The 13,644-nt window shown below is 35.3% G+C and overlaps 1 protein-coding gene across 1 annotated transcript in view; it reads left to right on the forward strand.

Moving 5' to 3' along the window:
- sorcs3a (sortilin related VPS10 domain containing receptor 3a) overlaps nucleotides 1-11,474 on the forward strand; it is a 283,860-nt gene extending 272,386 nt beyond the window's left edge. Inside the window, exons 23-27 of the mRNA XM_086176758.1 lie at nucleotides 2,262-2,393; nucleotides 2,478-2,577; nucleotides 5,130-5,235; nucleotides 5,914-6,074; nucleotides 9,068-11,474. Coding sequence (XP_086032884.1) covers nucleotides 2,262-2,393; nucleotides 2,478-2,577; nucleotides 5,130-5,235; nucleotides 5,914-6,074; nucleotides 9,068-9,126 — 558 coding nt within the window. The 3' untranslated portion in view covers nucleotides 9,127-11,474. The remainder of the gene's footprint in view (nucleotides 1-2,261; nucleotides 2,394-2,477; nucleotides 2,578-5,129; nucleotides 5,236-5,913; nucleotides 6,075-9,067) is intronic.
- The last annotated feature ends 2,170 nt before the right edge of the window (nucleotides 11,475-13,644 follow it).

Below are 13,644 nucleotides of genomic sequence, written 5' to 3' on the forward strand. Positions count from 1 at the left end.
CAACTTAACAAGAAATCATATTAACATTATGGACTGTAAAATGACAATTGATTACCACCAAGTCTCTGCCTTATACAAATTGAGTAAATGGCTTAAAATAACTCTTGTGCACAACAGAAAAGATTTCTGCTTTCATTCTTTGTTCGGCGGTAAATATGTTCTCACGACAACTTTAGATAGTTAGCGCAAGAACCACATAGTGCAAGAACCACCAACAGTGGCTATCTGCAACGGATATTTTCAGTTTGCACAACTTCATAAAATGACATCTGCAATAAAGATATGAAACCAAAAATGAATCACTGACTTCGATGTCAAGAAGAAAGTTAAAAATGCGAGAGATTCTCATCAAAATAGCCACAAAACTAATTACAGTCTAGTGGGTAAAGATAGACCTGTTTAAATTAAAACTCTACACACAAAATCAGCAAAAGGAGACCGAGCAAGACAGTGCAAGCATCCACAGTCAGAGCAGGAGGGGTCAGGAAAATAAGAACCCCTTCTTATTTTCAAGTTGACAGACTGAAATGAGTGTCACAATATGAATGGGAGAAGCAACAGTGTGGCCACATTCCAGCAACCAATGTGGCCCAGACTATGGCTCTTGAGCCCTCACTGGTCACCAGTCACCAGCACCCTTGCTGGAATTGAACTAGGTTTCTTTATGCTGTGAGGTCAATGTGTTAACCACTGCGCTACCATGACACCCAAGGTTTTATACTTATAGAAATCACTGAATGTTTTTTTTTTTATAATGAACACCTAACCAATACACTTCTAGTCCTTTTGTTATTGTATTGATGCCAGATAGACTTACAATAGTATGCTACACTGCAATTTCTCTTAATATATGAATATTTACATTTTTGAGACAGAGGGTCCTCCCCTTCAAATTGTATTTCAGCCACGTACTTAAACCAGACTTGTTGTCAAAGAATTTACCAGTTCCATTATTCCAGTTGTGTTTCACTTTCTGTTCCATCTTTATCTTGACTTCATATGATGTTAGTCCTTGCTGAATGGAACTCTGTATTTTGAATAGTTACTTAACGGTCAAAGATTTTACCATATTTCAAGCATGTTTCCATTTCATAAAGCCATTGCTAGCTAAAGCGCCAATCAATAACTGATACCATTGCTACACTGCCCTAATTTTCTTTTTATTGGTCAGGCTATGTCAAAGTATTAAAAGCTAGATCACAATCATATGAGATCAATAAATCAACAAGTTTAATTGTAGACCGCTTAATAATATTAAGGCAATCACAACTTAAATTCTTATAAACTTATTCATGGTTATAAAAGTTATTGTTTTCTTTGTTTTTTTGGTTTTCCTTTTCCAAAGACAGTACCGTCTTACAAGGATAGTCAGTTTAACTGCATTATAGCGAGATCAAACTTTGTGTGTGTGTGTGTGTGTGTGTGTGTGTGTGTGTGTGTGTGTGTGTGTGCGCGTGCGTGTGTGTATGCACTGTTGCATTAGTATGTGTGTACATTTCTACGGCTCAGAAAGTACAATAGTAAATAATGTGATTGTTTGTTTTTTAGATTTTTCTTTGCCTGACTGCTGTCATTACAATACTTACTATTCACTGTTTTGACAATCATGTTAGTTTAGATGTGAAGTTAATAACGGAATACGTTTTAAGAAATAGAAAACTTATTTTAAAATGTCAATCACTTCCAAATCCAGCTCCAGTATCAGGAGAGCTTGCATATACGTTTTGTTTGTAGCTCCACAAACAAAGAATTTTATCATGAAACAGGATCTAATTAAGTAATAAAACTTAATCTTTAATCTAACAGAAACCCACCATTTTCTTAAATAAGTACATATCCACGAGTTATTTTGATATTTTAAATCATAACAGAATGTGACACATATTATGTGACTTTTATTAGATTGTTTGGACAGCATTGTGTTTATTTTGTTCTTGGTTGAAGGAATTCCTAGGATTCCTATGATGGAGTGAAATATTATTAGTCACAACATAACCACGGTTAAAAGCAATAGAGAATCTGTCAGAAAGGCGATATAGAAACCAGGCATTGTGCTGAAAAGGTTCAAACTCACTTGATATTTGACTGTTTGAAATATTACATTTTGGGCTATTTATTATATGTATTTATTTATTTATGTATTTATTTATTTTCAATACTTGTCATCAATCCATGGTTCAAGGGGTGGAATGACTCACTAGATCTTTGCGTTGAAACATATGTTGGTCATATTACAAATGAGTATTTCCATTTTGCTGCAGGTATCTGACTTTCCAGAGGAGCAGCTTCTAGTTGCTGTTTTTCCTGGTGTTCCAACAGCTGCTGAACTCTTCCTGCTACCAAGCCGGAACCAATCACAGGGCAAGAAGAAGAGTGAAACAGAGCTAGACAGGGTACAGGAGACATCTATTCAATTCCATGTTGTTATAATTCAAACTACCGTGATACTGACTAAGAATGCTGTATCCATCTGCCAGGTATCTCATGTTATTGTAAGCGCACTGAACCAGAACCTGGTGGAGTTTGAGGTGAAGCCTGGTGTGCGAGTGATTGTGTATAACACTCAGTTAACTCTAGGTAAGACCCCACATACTGCTTTCATTGCCAAGATTGATTTATGAAAGACGGATAACTCATCGACGCATACCATGCCTAATCATATCTGACTGATCCTTTTGCTTGGATAATGACAATAAAAGATATTGATACATACATTTCTGATACTCCGGTTGTATCACCAACAAAAATACATAAGGTATTTTGGGAGTTGTTTGATTTCAAGTCAAGATCTTTTATGCCTGCCATCAAAAGCTGAACATATATTTCTTTTACAGTTGTCCAACCACAAAATGAGGGTTGTGTTGAATACAATTATGCTGATAAATGAATCCTTGAGAATGTTGTGTTGAGTTCAGTTATGCTCATAAATTAATCCTTAAGAATGAACATTATACAGTTTTGAGGGCAGAGGCAGAAATGCTTAAAGAGGGAACCACAGCATTGCCCACTTTGTAAAAACACCTGGAAATAGAAGAAAAAAGACAGAAACATTAATCTCCCTACTTAGACTAATATAGATACATCGACTGTGTAGAATATGTCTAATGTGGAAAACTACACCACTTTATTTCTAAGACCTCGGTAGCCTGTGACAAGCCCTTTGTCCTGCTGCTGGATGGGTCTTTATTGCCTGGCCAATTTCACGTGGCACGTTGTCTCTGGTGGAATAAAGCTGTTAGGTCTCTGTTGCTCAAAGTGATGTGTATTAAAAGCCTTGCATGTGCTGTGCTCTAATGACATTGGAGAGATACCCATCTGGAGCACACATTAGATTTCATCTTTAAGAAAAGAGCTTAAAAGTCTTCAAGTTAGCTGATAAAAGGTCACAGTGCTATCTCTGGGCTCGAGATGAAAAATACTTTGTGATTTCCCTGCAATGGAAGATATAAATGTACTGGCTTATATCATGAGACTAATTTGACTATGCATGACAGTAATGCACACATTTGTTGATGCTGCTGGAGCTATAAAACCAATTATTCCATGCTACAACAGCTTGGCATATTTCACTAAATGCATGTATCCACATGTAATGCAAATAACAAAGGATGACGTTGATGGTGCTGGTGATTATACATAAAGTGTCAGAATTGGATGTGAAACTCTTATTAGGACTAAAAACCCATGAGAACATTTTAAGAATTCTCTCAGTCTGAAATAATTGATTTCCCCTTTTCAAACTAGACACAGTCTAATGAAAAGTGGAGAACATTCAGTATGATGAAATATGTGGGGAGTCATTGGAAATAAGATACAATTGTTGTGTGCTCATTTTGATGTGGTGAAAATGGTAAAAAGAATTGAGGGCTGCAAAGGCTGTTATGAAACGCTAATAAATGAGGAATGTCCAGGCAACTGACAGGAGCACACAATAGAAAGGCAAGAAGCCTTGTTTTAACACGAAGAAGTGCCTCTCATTACTGGACATTGGTTAAATGTTGAGTCAAGATGCTAATTTGATTTTCAACATGCCATGGCATTTTAACGTAAGGTAAATATATGACTACAGCTAATGGAAAACATGAGGGTTTGCAAACTTGTATACTGATCTAAGAATTATTTGTAAGCATGAGGGTTTGGAAACTTGTATACTGATCTAAGAATTATTTGCAAGCAGTAAGCACAACTGCAAACTACCATAGCAACTAGAAGTTATGCTGGAAAAGATCAGCCTGAAGTGTCTTCCGCATGCAAAACACATCTGCAGGATTCCTTAAGAGAAATAGTACGGATCAGACACTTATTTAGAAAGAAAAAAGTAACATTTTCATTTGAACATTGTGATGAATATTTACAGTTCCAGTTAAAGACCTCAGGGATGGTAAAATTTGTCCATGTGTCTGTGGGAACATGTGTCAAGTAGAGGAGCTACCCCTACTGTTCTGTTATATTCTAAAATGAATGACGATATGAATGAAATGCTTTGTTTCTTAGGAATTTAAGTCAAATGAAATATCGTTGAATGTGTACGCATTGTGGGGTTCTGATGAGGAAAATATTGAGATGTACATTTTTTTTTTTTTCAAAGCCGAAAAATATTTTATATATATATATATATATAACAAGTTTAGGCACATTGTAAGAATAGATGGAGAACAGGTTTCATTACCATTTATTTGACCGTTATTAGGATTTTTTTCCTCAATTTTCCATCTATGCATTGTATCTTCTCTATCTATTTTAATGCAAACATTAAAAAAAATATACGTTTCTTTGCACAATTTAACCTTCCCATTGTTATCGTAGTTCTCTTTGCTTAGTTACCTCCTCTAAAACCACGACTTACATATATAAAAAGTTTTCTCCCACATGATTTATTCAAAAGTCTAACACCATTAAAGCGTTTTTATTACTCTTCTCATTACCTGTTTTGGTCATCTCGACATCTGAAATTAGTTTCCAAATCTACATCAGGTAGACTAATCATGTAATATAATACATGTAATTTTTGGACCTGTGGAAATCAAGACCTTGTTTTTTTTTCTGGCAAAAGATTGCTTTTGATGTCATCTGCAAGAAATGAAGTACAAGGAACAGCTGCAATGTCTCTTTTGTGGTTTGTCTTGCAGCTCCGTTAGTTGACTCAGTCCCTCGACACAGCAGCTCAGCAATGCTGATGCTACTGTCAGTGGTGTTCCTGGGCCTTGCTGTGTTCCTCATCTACAAATTCAAGAGGTGAAAATATGATGCACAAATAGAAAAATAACTTAGAGGCATAGTTTATATATGTTTTGCTATGTTGTTTTTTTTGATGATGCCACATGGGAGCTAATAATTACCGGTACAGTGTTTAGAAAAATATTCTCCCCCATGATATTACAGACATACTTCCTGTGTTATTTCGATGCATGAGACACTGTTGTGGCGTCTAATCAATGGTAACATGCAGATAATACAACCATTAATGCTTTAATATGCAGTTTCTGTGTCATGGCTATTATTTGTCAAATAAATTATTCATGCTTAAAATTATTCTCTGAAAAGTCTGAGGGAAATGAAAAAAAAAAGGTTATAAATTATAGATTTGGAATTCTACCCTTTAGTTTAAGGAGGATGCATTTTTCAAGAAGTCTCCCAGCTTGCAAAGTAGGGCAATTAATAACTAAAAAGAAATGTAATTGGAAATAAACTGGATATTTGCTAAACAAAGATGTGTATTTGCAATAACAGATGGGAAAGATATTATTAGATTATTTTTTTCTTATAAAGCTGGCTTGCACATATCATTAAAAACTAAGAAATGTTCTTGTCAGTGATGTACCTTGTTCTTAAAAACTGTTTCAGAAGCCAACAATATGTCTCTGTTTGTTTTTTTTATTTATTTTTTAATCAATTTGTTTCAACAACTTTTAGAAAAATACCTTGGATCAACATATATGCTGAGGTGAACCAGGAGAAAGAGCAGGAGATGATCGGCTCAGTGGGCCAAGGTGACAGCACACCAAAAATAACACTGAGTGAGTTCCCAACATCCAAAGAACTCATGGACAGAGAAATTGATGCAAGGGTCAAAAGTAAGTTCAAAGCATTTACTGAATATAGTTTCTACTTTTACTGAACAGCTGTGGTTCTGAAATAGTTTGACAGAAACAAGCAGGGAGAGAAGGGGTTCTCCAGTCTTGAGTGCAGTTGTAAGTCATGCACATTCAAAGATTGAGTGATCTAAATTCTCCAACCAAATCCTCCATCATAAACTTTTTTTCTGAATTTTCTGAATGGAAACACAGACCATTTCTACAATAAACTGAGTCAATCATATTTAAACCTATTGGTATTCACAGTGTTATTCAAAAAACAGCACTATTTTTATTTTTTTTCTTCAAAAAGTCAACATGTCGCTCAACTAATTTATTTCTAAATTTATCACATAAATACAATTTTTCTATCATGTTCTTTACTTATGTTCCAAGAACCAAAACATTTGTTTGTTTTCATCTTCAACTTATTTTGACAATAATTTAGATCACAATCAAAGAAAGCGTTTGCTGCTTACTATAGAGCGATTTTACAGAACTAAAATCACTGAATGGGATTTTTGGTTGGATGTGACTGATGAAAACGAGCCATGTTTGTGCATCATTTTTGTCATAGAGACACCCCATGTCAACTCAATTGTAAACAAAGAAAAAGTAATGCAAATTTTCATGGTAAAGCTTTATAGCTTTTTTTTTTTCAACAAAGTAGTTTTTTGCACTGGTGCAAAGATTAGTACAAATTTCTTTTGTTGCAAATAGCAAGCAAGCATTATCATGAAGTCAGTGACCAGTGTTGCCATTTCATTCATGCAGTTCACAATGTGAAATGTACCCAGACAGATGCAAGGAGAATATATGCAAGGAAGACACAGCCTGAAAACCTAGGGGATTACAGTATAATAATTTCAAAAGGCTCCTAAATATTTGGAGACCTTAGGGATGACTGGTTAAAGAGCTTTTTGAAACAATCCAACATCCTATGTGATTTGCTTTGTTTACTCCAACTGGTTAAGAAGCATGGTGGGGCTTTTTGTTGTGCTTGTCTGAAAGGAGAAACGTTAAGGAAAAAGAAGTATGAGATTCAGGATTCACAATTCAAGGCCCCATTATAATTGTTTAAGCGAAATAAATGCCCACAGAAATGTAACATTAAAGGTGTATTTCAAGACTCTTTTGGTGGTATAGCCGTACAAAATGTAATTTGGTAAATATGACTTATCAAGATATTGAGTAGAGTCTATTTTGCAGCGATCAGAAAGTAGGCGCAAATATTGTTCGTTGGATCAATTCAGTGAGAAAGATGAACCTGGTGTTGTTTCACATTTTTAAAGTTCCCTTCAGCCTGGGTGTGGAAATGTATGGAATTTTTTTTTTTTTTTTTTCATCATACTAGACTTTTTGAACCATGGAGGCCATCAGTATTCAGGTTTAGTTTCTCCTGAATAACTTTTATTTGGCTCTTTGACCGTCATTGCCTTTTGACAATGACCTGGAACAATTAATGTTCTCTTGTATGATAATTCTAGCCAAAAATATTTGTAATATAAGATGTTAAATAGCTGGAGACTGTCTGAGCCAAAACCAAATAAAATATTGAAACTGAAGATGCCAAAGCTAAATATGGAACACTTTATTCCCCTTAAAATCAAAAGTTCAGATACAAGTTATAATGGACTTATTTGAAATTTTGATTCATAATTTACACAGATTTGTATAAGCTTTCAATGTATTAAGTTGTTTGCTGCAGCCCAATCTGTAATTACTTTGTGATTAGTAATTGAAAAAAAATCTTCCAAAAAACTAAAATATTGTCCCATTAGATTTTTAGCAATAAAAAAACAAACAAACTGTAGTATGATGCAGCTAACAAATTTTAGCATCACTAAATATCACTTAAGCACAGACATTTGTTCAATTGAGATATAACATTTTCATGCCCTTATTTTTTATGTTTCTACATTTTGTATATCTTTTGATATGGTTTGTTGATGTAAAACTTATATGATGCATTCAGAGTTTGAACCTTTATATTGTCAGACTTTAGCGTATTGGTATGCTATAACATTGAGATTGACAATTGTGTTTCGCAACACAATGAGTTGTTCCATTTGTACATATAATCCTACTTTATTGTCCTAAGTGTTTTATTGCTTTTTTGTAACAATTACTTGATGAAAGATTCTTCATTACTGCTACATTTTGTAATAGCAGTAATTATTGCACTGATTATAGTTGAAATAAGTTGATAGAAGTATCTATCTATCTATCTATCTATCTATCTATCTATCTATCTATTGATAGATAGATAGATATGTACAAAGGTTGGATAGTGAATATATTGGTAGATTGATGCTGGAATCGGAGCTGCTAGGCAGGAGGACTTGAGGAAGACCAAAGACAAGTTTTATAGACTTAGTGAGAGAAGATATGAAGGCAGTTGGTGTGCAAGAGTAGGATACAGTGAATAGGGTTAGATGAAAGTAGAAAGTTGATCCACTGTGGCGACCCCTGAAGGGAAAAACCGAAAGAAGTAGAGGATATAAATCTATAAATATCTATAAAAGATATATACATATATATATTTATTTGTTTATTTTTCCTATTGCATTCTTTTCATCACTAACAGTGGGACATACTCATTTCTTCCACCAGCTGTCATAAATATACCCATAAAAATGCAATTTCTAATAATAGCAGAGCAGTATATTTTCTGTTTGTTTCTTGAGCAGGAGTCAATATTTGATCCAGCTGTTGATCCAAAAACTTTCCTGCTGGTTGTACTGCAGCCCACTTTTTAATATTTTTGAACACATCATTTCTTTTATCTGCCACAGAAAATATACCCAAGGAATGCAATGATTGCAAATTCTTCAGTCATTCTTTCAACAAATGAGACATTTTTTGAAATTGACACAGTAGAAATGGAGGTCTATTTAAAAATAACAAACAACTATTTCAATCATTTGTCTGAACATGAAATTGTACTAAATAACTGTGCCTGTTTCTCTTCTTATTCTTCATTTTCTACTCAGGGGGAGTTGGAAAGGCCTGTGAGAGTCCAAGGGAGATTCCAAACTGTACTAGCGTGTAAAGCTTAACAGTTCCTGTACAATACTGTATCCAAGTGTCAAATGTTTTCTCGCTCTGTTTTGTAAATCCCGACAAAACTGATGTTAATAGTTTTTTAAGGGACCTCATTTATACAGACACACGTGGATGTCTTACTCAACAACATCCATTTAGTGAATACTGATATACTCAAAGAGATGGCCATCATCCAAGGCGAGGCTCGATTTGTGGAGGTATAAGCAACCTAAGAAGTAATTTGCGAGATGGAAATACTTCATGGAAAACATAAAAAATCCTGTATATTTACCAAGGAGTTGTTTTGAAAACCATTTTTGCTTATATGAAGACCATAATATCTATGTCTTAAATCAAACAGGGAATATTATGGAACTGTACAGTGTTATCATCTGCTCTTTTCAATGTATATAATATTACTTTCTAAATGCTCATAGTCTGAGGACCAATCAAAGACCTGAAAGGAGCCTGCTTTGGAAAATATGTTTAAAAAGTCAACATCAACGAAATACATCAGCTTATGTTTTAAGAAGGTCCTTGACTTGAGCATGTTCTGAGGACACAAATTGCACTGTAAATAAACAAGTGTTGTATATAGCTATTTTCAATCATACTTCAAAAACCCAATTGATTTAATTTTATGTTAACTTGTTTGATTCTATTTTCTTCATTATCTGCATGATCTCACAGCTTTGATCAGGGTGGCAGCTAATGCCGCATAAAATAAGGTTTATTACAGTATGTTGGGATCACTAATGATCACACTTACAAAACAAAATAACATTGTTTAACACTGTATTCAAAGTCCATTTATGTTATTAAATGCCCCATATTTTTGTTGCAAACAGGTAAAATGACAGCAGCATCTCACAACACAAGTTAAGAGTTAATTTGTTGTGGGACATACAAATTCACCTGTTGCATGTCCCAAGATGTCTGGGTGTATAAATATGCAAGATTTTCGATTACAGGTACCACATATACTTGGAGTCAACAAAATAGCACATCACATTTAACAGTCCTGATAAGTATAAAAATAAGCTAAAAAAATACATTGTGCACAGTCTGTCACTGACTTCATGATTATCCTGTTGTCTGACAGAGCAGATGTGATAATCCCATTAGTGTAGTACAATATTAAACAATTAAAAACCATGCCAAAAACTCATGATGGAATTTTGAATGTAACGCGGTTACTTCTTTACTGTTGAAACAAACTAGAAATGTGATCATTCAGAGGTCCTTTTTAGACATTGAAAATAAATGTGCAGTGCAATTACAAAAAAAAAAACATAACGTGATTGTATTAGCATTGCATGTCGCATATAATACAATAGCCACATATGTCATTTCTCCACCAACGTCATGTCTTCTTAAAATAAACATGATTTAACATAATTAATGTATAGCTTGTGTAATATGTATAAATTAACCAACCAATTGATCGATCAATCAACAAATGCATTCAAAATACATTGCAACACCCACAAAATATGAAGGGGTTTCCTCTCAATGATAAAGCCTGACATGCAGCCAATGCTGGTATGGATACATTTGTAAGAACACATCTTCAACGGCCTTGCTCTCCCCTTTCGAATAAGATTTGTTCTGCAATGTAGTTTTACAATCAATAATCAATTTCAAAATATCAAGCGGCAAGAGATTGTGTCTGATGGGACTCAGAATGTTTTTCACTATTTGACAGTTATGTCCTCTTCAAAGAAAGAAAGACAAAAAATTGAAAATCCCCTTGGATAAACTGGGAATTCACAAGAGACAAATAACAGTAAGTAAAAGTACAAAGTAATCTGCCAAGTAAAAAAAAAAAATTGTTAGAACCATATGATTATATATGGCAAACGTTTCGAGCTCATGTTCATTACATTGTTTTTTTTTTTCCCCTAACAGGGTATCTATAGATTCTTGTAACATTTGTGGATATAATATCTCTTATGTTATTGATTTATAAATAATGCAAAACTCTATTTTCTTCCTGAATTCAGCTGCTCCAGACACAAGAAAAACTGTTGAACTTGGTAGCTAAACAAAGAGCTTCCTACTACTTTCCTACTATGGTCCACTTGTCAGGCTCCCAAGGGGACAAAAAAGAACACATTTATTTCCAATTTCTGAATGTAACTGTTTGTACTTACAGTGGGGCAAAAAACTATTTAGTTTACCATCAATTTTGCAAGTTCTCCCACTTAAAAAGATGAATGAGGCCTATAATTTTCATCATAGGTACACTTCAACTCTGAAAGACAGAATGGGGGGGGATCCAGGAAATCACATTGTCTGATATTTATGAATGAATTGGTAAATTCCTCTGTAAAATAAATATTTGTTCATCTACAACCAAGCAAGATTTTTGGCTCTCACACACCTGTAATTTCTTCTTCAAGAGGTTCTGTCCTCCACACGTCACCTGTATTAATGACACCTGTTTGAACTGGTAATCAGTAAAAAAGACACCAGGTCACAACCTCAAACAGTCCAAACTCCACTATGGCCAAGACCAAAGAGCTGTCAAAGGACACCAGAAACAAAATTGTAGACCTGCAGCAGGCTCGGAAGACTGAATCTGCAATACGTAAGCAGCTTAATGTAAAGAAATCAACTGTGGGAGCAATTATTAGAAAATGGAAGACATACAAGACCTCTGAGACCTCAATCTGGGGCTCCATGCAAGATCTCAACCCGTTGGGTCAAAATGATCACAAGAATGGTATGCAGAATCTCAGAATGATACAGGGGGGCCTAGTGACTGACATGCAGAGAGCTGGGACCAAAGTAACAAAGGGTTCCATCAGTAACACACTATGCCGCCAGGGAATCAAATCCCACAGTGCCAGACATGTCCCCCTGCTTAAGCCAGTTTATGTACACATCCGTCTGAGGTTTGCTAGAGAGCTCTTAGATGATCCAGAAGATGATTGGGAGAATGTCCTATGGTCAGATGAAATCAAAAGAGAACTTTCTGGTACATACTCAAATTGTTGGGTTTGGAGGAAAAAGAATGCTGAGTTGCATCCAAAAAAACACCATACTTACTGTGAAGCATGACGGTGGAAACATCATGTTTTGGGGCTGTTTTTCTGCAAAGGGACCAGGACGTAAGGGAAAAAATGAACATGTATGGTGAGATTTAGAATGAAAACCTCCCCCCATAAGCAAGGCATTGAAGATGAATCTTGGCTGAGTCTTTCAGCATGAACATGATCCCAAACACACGGCCCAAGCAACAAAGGAGTGGCTTCATAAGGAGCATTTCAAGGTCCTAGAGTGGCCCTGCTAGTTTCCAGATCTCAACCCCATAGAAAATCTTTTGAAGGCAGTGTCAAAGTCCATATTGGCCAGCGACAGCCCAAAAACAACACTACTCTAGATGAGAGCTGCATGGAGGAATGAGCCAAAATAACAGCAATAGTGTGAGAGAACCTTGTGAAGACTTACCAAAAACTTTTGACCTCTGTCATTGCCAACAAAGGGTATATAACAAAGTATTGAGATGTGCGTATTGACCAAATACTTATTTTCCACCATAATTTGCAATTAAATTCTTAAAAAAATAGACAATGTAATTTTCTTGATTCTTTCTCCTTGTTCTGTTTCTCATAGTTGAAGTGTACCTATGATGGAAATCACAGGCCTCTCTCATCTTTTTAAGTGGGAGAACTTGCACAATTGGTAGCTGACTAAGTACTTTTTTGCTGTATGTAGACATCCACTGTGCACAAACAGTACGCTAACGCTGGGTTTGTACTGGCAATCCACTCCTACAGTTCTATCAGACTCCCTTCACAAAGCAGCACTTGAGTAATTTCTTTCTTTTCTTTTTTTTTTTTTGGTGCCCCATGTGGTAGCAATACCCTCCCAGCATGCAACTGTCCACCAGTACTCCAATCCCTCCAAATCAGTCATCCCTAAGAGGGCCTTGATCTGTTTTTCTATGGCCATCACCCCGAATGATCAGAGAAAGCTTGAAAGCTGAGCAGAGGATGCACTCCTTTTAGGAACAGCTTCACTAAACCTTTCTTGTATCAGAAAGGGAGGACAGTAGTAGAGATATTGGTGGACAAATGTCTTCTGCTTTACCTGGGATAGACAATCTTACCTTAAAACCAAGTACCCGAGTCGACACACAAACTAGAGAATGCATTTGAAGCTTTGTATTCAACAGAACTATGATAAAGGATTGTTTGCTCAGATAGATTTGTCTCTACTGAGGCTTTGGTGAAACTTAAAACAGTATTTAAGAAGTGATCAGAAAAAGGTTTGGGTAATATTTCAACATCGTGATTTTTTTTTTATTTCCTTGAAGAATGTAAGAAAACTCCGGCTCAATGCTTCTCTCACCAAAAAAAAACAACTTTAATATTTCAAACGGATGTTCAAATTCCCGAAGGACAGATTGGAAATCTCACAGGTTTTGTCATTTTTACTTTTTCACCTGATGTTTATGTGATCACTATTAAATCGCCGGTTTAAGGACTCGAATTCCTGTCTGATTTCTTAAGCGCCATAT

The sequence above is a fragment of the Fistularia commersonii genome, chromosome 29, assembly GCF_037954325.1.
Source record: "Fistularia commersonii isolate RoL2024-O1a breed Wild chromosome 29, RoL_Fcom_v1.0, whole genome shotgun sequence".
In the NCBI taxonomy this organism is placed as follows: domain Eukaryota; kingdom Metazoa; phylum Chordata; class Actinopteri; order Syngnathiformes; family Fistulariidae; genus Fistularia; species Fistularia commersonii.